General features: G+C 36.2%; 1 protein-coding gene across 1 annotated transcript; it reads right to left on the minus strand.

Moving 5' to 3' along the window:
* Window positions 1-516: 516 nt before the first annotated feature.
* LOC139728445 (uncharacterized) lies at window positions 517-9,349 on the minus strand. Its single transcript, XM_071639385.1, has 4 exons — window positions 9,239-9,349; window positions 4,273-4,382; window positions 3,045-3,141; window positions 517-643 (listed from the first exon to the last, which is right to left on the minus strand). The coding sequence occupies exons 1-4, from the start codon at window positions 9,306-9,308 to the stop codon at window positions 558-560; spliced, it is 363 nt and encodes a 120-aa protein (XP_071495486.1). The 5' UTR covers window positions 9,309-9,349; the 3' UTR covers window positions 517-557.
* Between the last annotated feature and the right edge of the window lie 92 nt (window positions 9,350-9,441).

Here is a 9,441-nt window from a genome sequence, read left to right on the forward strand (position 1 = left end):
AGGAATGTAAGACATTCCATTGCAGTGGCGGATCCAGAGGGGGGCGCAACCGGCGCACGCCCCCCCTTTATTTTTAGTGAAAAACAAAAGAAATAAAAAGAAAAAATATGAAATGAAACCCCGAAGTGCCATCAGAAATATTAGTCACGCCCCCCCCCCCTTTACAGAATTCCTGAATCCGCCCCTGCATTGTAATGTTTTAGAACTCAAACATGTGTTTGCATGGATTACAAAGAGTTGCCACTCAATCTATAACATGTCCCTATATGGGTAGACCGTTCAACAACATACAAGTCCATGATCCGGAAAATTCCTCGACGTACAAACAATAAAAGCAGTAACATCGTCTATTCTCCTATCGCAAGCCAAACAGAGCTGTTGTCAGCAGTGACTCGGACGAGTCACGAAACTGTTTTCTCCTTTATTTTCACAAGTAAGTCAAGTCGAATAGATTTGACTGCACGCTTTTATCATACTACCTGGATGAATCAAAATCTACATCGATATATCACTCTTGTCGTGGATATGGGAACATTATTGTGAGGAGGAGCAGACGTTTAAACGTCGTGCAATTGGAACATCGCATCTATGCCAGCTTCTCCGAGCTGAATCCGTCCGTCCGAGTTTACAGAGAGGTATTTGCCTGCAAAGGAGAAAATTCAAAAAGAAAATGATCCTTAATGTTGTTTAATCATGACTTTATTCAAGTTCAAGTAAGTGTGAGAATAACAAATATACAAAAGAACCAGGTCCACCGTTTCATTCAAAACGAATGGCAGGTTTAGACACGTACATGGGGATACAAAACAAGAATATTAGAGTTTACATTATTGCAACCCATATCACACATAAAATATCAGATATTACCGGTGATCAATCAATAAAAACAATTAATACATAATACTATTTCTGTGTTACAATAACAGCAGTGATGTAGTTATCATCCGCAGTATTAATACAATAATCAGCATTAAAATATAATATAATAAATTATACAAATACACATATAGACCTATATATATGCATATACATACATATACACACACATACATATATACAAAAAAAACCCCACATAAACCTTATTATCATCATCATCTCATCAAATCTTCATCAACGTTAATCTTTATTTGGTGATACATGATAAACATTAAAATGATAATAATGTAGGGTGTCAATACAGGTTATGGCATGCAGACTGGAGATTAACATGAGTCATGTACGCTTCAAGTCCTGAAGAGCACTCTCGTTTGTTTTGCAGTTTTACTTGCCCTCAGCAAACCTCAACACAATGAGCATAATTTTGCATAAACTGTAATTATCATATTTCAATATTCAAATTAACTAATATCGAGGACCACTTGAAGTAATAGGAATGGAAGAGACCAATTAAAATGAAAGAACCCAATTTACTATGATTTCCCAGTGAAAACAAACTGGATGAAAGTGGCAACAAGCACAGGTGAGAACTGATGTTCAACATTTCATGTTTCTGATAAACATGGAATGTTTCTGTTTCTACTGTCTCTTCCGCCACAACTCGCCACTACTCGCCAAAGCTCGGCACTACAACTCGGCTAAGTGGGAACCCTGCTTAAACGTTCTGATACGCAAACGTAACCAATCAAGACAAAAAAAAAAATCATCCGCGCAAAGCTCATGCAAAACAAGAGAGAGAGAGAGAGAGAGGGGGGGGGGGTACTAATGCTATGCAAAAGCAAGACTGAGCAAGTTTGCTTTCATGCAGTTGTTAAAGGAAACCAAAACCCAAAGAGAAATGTGGATTGACTGAAAGCAGCAACATTAGTAAAACACATCACTGAAAGTATGAGGAAAATCGGACAATCGATGCAAAAGTTATGAATTTTTAAAGTTTTGGTGTCGGAACCGCTGGATGAGGAGACTACTAGAAGTAATGTCGTCGCGTGTGGGTAGTGATATAAAGAAAATGTAAAGGGGATTCCACAAAAATTCACTTTTCTATCATAATGAAAGAGCATTTGACTAACGCCTTTCAGAAAGCAGGGGGAATAATTGCTACCCTTAACGGGTATTATGTCAATATCAGGTTGATGCTGCTGCCAGGTAATGGCTGAAAGATGGCAGCCTTCACCGAATAAGAAAACGGATGACGGATCAGGGACCACAAGCAAGAAGATCAAAAGTGAACAAGTCAGCCATTTTACGGTACCACGGGTCAACACGTTGAATGAATCAAAACAATCAACCAATCAAATTCTTCGAATTTTGAGGAGCGGACTCAGAGGATAGGACCACGAACTCTTCACTCTAAAAAATCCCGAGTCAGAACTGACCCGGAACTGGGTCCGTTGGGGTCACACACCGTTCCGGGTCAAAAATGTCTTGGAATTTGTTCATGAAGACCCGGAATGGGGTCACCCTGACCGAATTCATGACTCTGGATGGGGTCATATCTGACCCCATTCCTTGTCATTTCTGACCCGGAACGGTGTGTGATCCCAACGGACCCAGTTCCGGGTCAGTTCTGACCCGGACATTTTTTTAGAGTCTTCATCTGGAGGTCAGTCACCATGAGCGGTGAGTTGGCTCAGTCGGTACCGCGTCTGCCTCACGATCCTAAGGGCCCGGGTTCAAACCCGAGTCTGGACTGAGCAATGTTGTGTGTAATCATACCGTCCCCTCTAGCAAGAAGCAAAACACTATGTTCCTCGGATAGGACATAAAATGGAGGTCCCGTGTATGAGAGAGTCACAACTCATCCGCGTAAAAGATCATGCTTCATTCATTCATCGCAAAGAGCAGGGCGTTTAACCCGGTGAAGTGGTCCCACCTCACATCCAGCTAGACCCCATGGAAGACCAGCTTAGCTTAGCTTAGCTGAACATGGGCTATCTAGCCATCTTCTTAGATGGAAATGAAAAAAAAAAACAAACAAACGAAGTCATGAGGATGCTTGTTTAAACTTGTGTTCCGTTTGCTGCCTTAAGTGACTCTGCATTAAATTAATTAAATGGATCAAAACAGAAAGACTGTTGTTAGATTTATTGAAAATTGCCAATGCTTACCACGGTTAGAAAAGGACTCAAACATAAATCGACTGTTTGCAGGCCCGTGCTTGATAAAAAGACACTCAGGCCCCCTCTTATCACCGTTACCCCTATCCTGTAAATGAATGAAAGAGAGAGAGAGAGAGAGAGAGAGAGAGGGAGAGAGACGGGAGAGAGAGACTATAATTAAATTGTGTAGGCCTATTATTTATATATATTTATATGATACAATTGGATTAGTGTATATCTACCAATTGAATAAACACAATCACGTAATATTGAACAACCATTAATAATGACAATAAAAATCAATGATTTGTGAAGAGTGAATACGTGATAGCGCATTATAATCAACTTTTGATGGCCCGCTAGCAAATGATAATAGGACGGCGTCTTAGTATACAGGCCTTATAGGTATACCTTAACCAGTTGGTTGACCACTGCTGTTGATAGATGTAACTGTGATGCAACTTGCTGATGCATCATAAAACGATGTTTTGTGAGAATAATATCTCCGGGAAAACATTATATAAAATCTGTGAGTGATTTGGGAAAGTTAAATCATTGTTGTCCCGTGACTATGACAACAATAGCTTGGCGCCCTAAACTCCTACGATTTCAGAACATTGGTTCAGCTTCCATTTAAACATACACAGCAGATTTACTTTCCGCACTTTCTTGATATTTACTCGAACACACTTCGTTCATTGTCATTGCGTGTATGTGTGTGTGTGTGTGTGTTGTTGGGGAGAGTCCGTTTTGAGATGTACACCTCAAAAGACAGCCATATAATCTGTAGATGATCCATCCAGATTTCGTACTTACAGGGACGGTACAGTATTGGTGGAGGCGAGAATTGGTTTTTAAATTTTTGCGAGATACCAAGAAAACACTTATGAAATAAAATTTAGTATACAGAACATATAAGAGCAATTCAAAGTTTATTTGATGAAAATCGGGTTTGGAATGACTGGAAAATCCAAAAACAAAGTAAGACAAAGGGATTGTAATAAAAGGTGGGTCCCACACTTTATTAGAATCGCTCTGTTTTTGATATCTCAGCCACTTCATAACCAATTTTCATCAAATAAACATTAAATTTCACATGAAATTACATGCTCTTTCATATTTCATAAGAGGTTTCTCATTATTTCACTAAAAAATGTTAGAAACCTGAATTTAGGTCTCAACCAAAACTATACGATCCCTTTAAACTATCTAAAATTCATGTCTGAAGAGAACATACCATGAGTTTCCCAAATTTGCAGTCAAATACATGGCCGCTGGACGGCTGCCGGATAGCGAATAACTCGTACCTGCCACGTGGGTAGAAGTACCGGTCCAAGACGAAGGCGTCTTAAAAAAAAAAACAAAAGAAAAAAACAAAAAAACAAAACAAAAAACAAAACAAAAAACAAAACAAAAACGGGGAAACAATAAGCACACTCGTTTTACTGCTGATAAGTGGAAAACCGCTGTCTTTATATTTCTTCTTTAGACAACATATTTGGTAAAAGAAGTTACGACGAAATATGTTTGTCTCCACACGTATTCACGCATCCTTTTGAACGGCTTTCAGAACGAGTATGGAATAACTAATTGACTCTTGTAACAGTATTCTAAATACAAGTATAATTATGTAGGCTTAGGCCCTATATTTACATAATTATATATCAATAACTGTTGACCCAGCTTTGGGGAAAACGGTTTGGTCATAATCACAGTGTCAGAGTCTTTAGGAGACGTTTCATGTCCTGTTAAATCCATGCTTTACTGGTGACTATGCTTTATGTATTCTCCATATGAACATACAATGTCTCCTTACAGCTGGATATTGATATATAAATATATATATAATATACTTACACAATATATTCATGTGCACACACACACACACACACACACACACACATATATATATATATATATATATATATATATATATACGCTCTGCACCATTTGGAATGAGGGAGTAGGCAATTCAATAGGTTTGAATCAAATTTACATGTTATGTAATCCCGAGTCTGGTGGAGCGGGGTATATAGCGCCCTGTTTGGTCTTTGTTTTACTTTGTTTGTTTGTTCCTTTTACCGTGTGTAATCTTCACTCCCAGCAAAACGCATCTGAATTGCATAGGCATTATTATTTTGTTGTAAGAAGGTGCTAATTCTCTAGAAGCCACGCCGTATATTTGACAGATGATCTACAGTTCTGTTATCTTGATGGATCAATAGCACCAGGACGTTTATTTTCTTTTGGTGAGCAATGTGTCGTGCATAATAATCCAAATACCTCTATGTTTGTTCGTTCTGGTTTTTCTTGAAGATGGTACTCTCAATGTAGCGTCCTATGTTCGTACTTTCTTTCTCTTCTCCCTTTCTTCATTTTCTTGAAGAAATAGCTGACAATCTGAATGGTGTTTTTTTTAGTACTGTGTTATGACCATGGTTTGTGTGACGATTACCTATGACACCAGATAGGAATTTTAGTAAATTTTAACGTAAATTAAGTAGAATAAATAATGGCATGTACATACAATTGTATATTGTTTTACGAAAGTGAAAAGGGGTGTGGTCATGACGGGTCATTTAGCGCCGACTCTCATTTAAGGCTCTCCACCTGGTGGAGTATCGCCAGTCTGGTGATGAACTGTAGGTATAATGATTTAATGATATGGAAAATTTGTTTGAAAAGATTTGGCAAGATGATGTATTTTCAGATTTTATTATTTCATAATGTAATGGATGTTTATTTGTTTTGATTTGCGGATCGGCTTAATTTGATCCTTCCTTTTTATTAGGAGAATTCTTGTTTGATTCAGACTTGACGAATAATTAGATTTTTATTGAATATATCGTTTGGGTTCTGCAAATTTTGATAGGGTGGGAAGGGCTCTATATTTTGCATGTTCACTACTCATATATAAGAGTCATGGAATTATGTGAAATAGGCTGTATTTCTTCCTTGTCTTTGTGTTGTCCCTATTTATTGTCGGTACTCTGCTCTCTTGTAACCCTTGCAACTTGTCTACTATTCCTACTTCTTTCTTTCCGCAGCGATGCTCGCATTCTTCCGTTATCCCCTTTCTTCTGTTCTTAGGGTCATCACCTTGTGCAATCGAACGCACTCTACATGGTTCTCGCTGAAACTCGAGTTCGGTCTTGCCATTCATCCTTTATATTTTAGATTATGCGGTTTGAAAATGTTGCTGTCAATTCATTCAATAACGGCGAACTTTTTGAAATGTTTCGTCAAGACCCATATCACATGCAATCAATGACCCCCAAAATGATGAGTATCCTGTAGTTTATGATTTTGATTTTTATGAAACAGATGTTGAATTTTATGAGGATAATAATGAACAATATCTAAGTTCCAACTAAATGAATCAGTTCAAATCTTTAACCGGAATCAATGATTGTTTTTCTTTAATGCATTTGAACATAAGGAGTTTGAACAAGAATTTTGATGATTTTCGTTGTTTTCTGGACAACACTCATGATTTATCTTTTTCTATATGTCTTAGTGAAACATGGATTACTCAGGGTTCTGCTTCCACATATTCTCTTCCAGGCTATGATTTCATAGAAAATAGTAGACATGAAAGAATGGGCGGAGGCGTTGGTTTATATATCAAACAAAACCTTGATTATATCATACACAATGGTTTAAATTGTATGAATGAAGTCGTTGATTCATTATGACATTGTGTTGAAATCAAGGTCGCTCATGCTAAAAATATAGTTGTATTCATAATGTATAGACCTCCAAATTCTAATACCCAAGATTTTTTTTAATAGATTATTTGCAAATTTTATTACATAATCCAGTATTTCGTAATAATGATTGTTATATCATGGGAGATTTCAATTTAGATTTATCTAAACTTCAAACTGTGAATACTGCTCGATTTTTTTCTTGATATCATGATGTCCACATCTTTTTACCCCTTATAACCAAACCAACTCGAGTAACCAATCACTCAGCAACTCTTATAGATAATATATTTTGTAATATTTATCCCTTACCGGTCTCTGGTATTGTTCTTTCAGATTTATCAGACCATTACCCTATTTTCACTCACATACCCCTAATGAAAACAAGTTACCATAAATGACCCAGTGTCAACTTTCCGGAAAGTGACACCAGGGGGTGTTTCATCAACGTTTGTCAGCGCTGACAATTACCATAGTAACAGTCAGTGACCAGAGCATCTCATCCAATCAAAACCAAGGATTTTGCTGAAATTGTCAGCGCTGACAAACGTTGATGAAACACCCCCAGGTAATATAGAGAGGTTGCAAAATGACCTTGGTAATGTGGATTGGTCTTTTGTATATAATACCGAAGATACAAATGAAGCTTATGATTTGTTTATGAGTACTTTAATATCGCTTATGTATAAGCATGTTCCTCTTGTTAAAAAGAAATCTAGAAATTATAACAGATCCCCTAGACTTCCATGGGTATCTAAGTGTTTGCTGCGATCAATTAATCGAAAGAATAATTTGTATTATGCTGACAAAATCAAACGTACCCAGCAATCTCATAAGTACACTTCATATAAAAACGTCCTCACACAAATATTACGCTATGAGAAACGGAAATATTCTACTAATCAGATAAGTTTGTTTAAACATGATATTCAAAATACTTGGAAAGTTATCAATATGGCAATCAGTAAAAATAAGAATGAACTCCATATTACATCAATATGGTGATTTATTTGTTGATGGTGTTTCCTCAATAGTGAATATTTTTAATCAGTATTTTTCTCAAATAGGAAATAATCTTGCCCAAAATATTCCACATACTCATTTCAATTTTCAAGATTATCTAGAAGTCCCCAATCCAAGTTCATTGCTTTTTATACCTTTGCATAGAAATGAAGATATATTGGAAATTAGATATAGTTCAGGATTTAAAAAATAAAAAAAGTTCTGGATATGACGGCATTCATAATGTCCTTTTAAAAAGTATTATAGATTATATTGTTGATCCACTTGTACATGTATTCAATTCATCGATAAGTAATGGTGTTGTCCCTGAGATTATGAAAGTTTCCAAAGTAATTCCTGTCCATAAAAAGGGGAAAGGGAAGTTGACTCCAATTACAGACCAATATCTTTGTTATCCTCTATTTCGAAAACATTAGAAAGGATATACACCAGGCTTTTGAAGTTCTTAGACACCCACAAAATCATTTCTGATCATCAAATTGGTTTTCGCCAAAAGCATTGCACATCTCATGCAATCCTTACCTTCCTTGATAAGGAAGGTAATAAAGCTATAGATAAATTTTATCATACTGTTGGAGTATTCCTGGACCTCTCCAGGGCCTTTGATACCATAGACCACAACATACTACTTCACAAATTATCACATTATGGTGTCAGTTGAAAGGCCTTGGAGTGGTTCAGGAGTTACCTCGTGTGTGCATGTATGTGTGTATTACTTTTTTTGTATCACTTGTATCAAATTGCCTTTTTTTCGCAATTTGATTTTTTCCCATTTTTTTTCATGAGGGGAATGCATACTACAAGCTCTGCTTTTTAGCAGTCCCATCCATTTCCAGCAATTTTGTTTCTGCCTTTACCATAATAATATAACATTTATTTGTATATTTGTTGATAATTTACATGTGACTTTATCACATGTTATTATGTTTCATCGTATTTTTGTACTGATTTCCTGACATCTGTATATACGAACAATTATGCTACTCATATAATTATTTGTATGTCGGAAATGAAATGTACTTGAACTATATATATATATATAGTATATATATATATATGTGGATGTATCTACATATATATATATATATATATATATATATATATACATAAATGTATATCATACATTATATACTAGTATTTATGTACATATATATATATATATATACATATATAGGCCTACATGATTATATATACAAATATCATAAGTATTTTTTTTTAGTTCAATATCTTTATATCAATAAACCATGTATTGTGCCTCACCTATGCTCCCTTCCGCATTAAGGAAGAAATATCGACAAATACGATACAGACTCGTGTGACATTCATAATATACATTTTTGACAAATTAATTATTACAGCATAAATTAATTGTTACATCATCTTTTGCTTAAAGTAAGTGTGTGTGTGTGTGTGTGTGTGTGTGTGTGTGTGTGTGGATACAATGGGGGTTGGGGGTGCATGGATAATACATACCTGTATGATGGGATGTGTTGGCCGGGTTTCCTTCATCCATGTTCAGACAGCCGTCAGTTGTAGCGAACATGCGCCGCTGAGTTCTGTTGTGAAACTCTTGTATGAACAATAATTTCTGCGGCGATTGGTCTTGGATACTAGTGTATTGCGAGAACACAACCACTTCGATTTCAGCAACGGCCTTGTCTATATGGATTAGAGGC

Source organism: Diadema antillarum, unplaced genomic scaffold (assembly GCF_040938485.1).
Source record: "Diadema antillarum isolate AM-2024a unplaced genomic scaffold, OU_Dant_1.0 seq00000180_RagTag, whole genome shotgun sequence".
Lineage (NCBI taxonomy): Eukaryota > Metazoa > Echinodermata > Echinoidea > Diadematoida > Diadematidae > Diadema > Diadema antillarum.

Coding starts and splice junctions, on each gene's coding strand:
- LOC139728445 (XM_071639385.1), bottom strand. CDS start 9,308: ATGTTCGCTACAACTGACGGCTGTCTGAACATGGATGAAGGAAACCCG. Junction 4,383..9,238: donor CAACACATCCCATCATACAG/GTATGTATTATC, acceptor TTTTTTTTTAAG/ACGCCTTCGTCTTGGACCGG. Junction 644..3,044: donor TGAGTCCTTTTCTAACCGTG/GTAAGCATTGGC, acceptor TCTCCTTTGCAG/GCAAATACCTCTCTGTAAAC.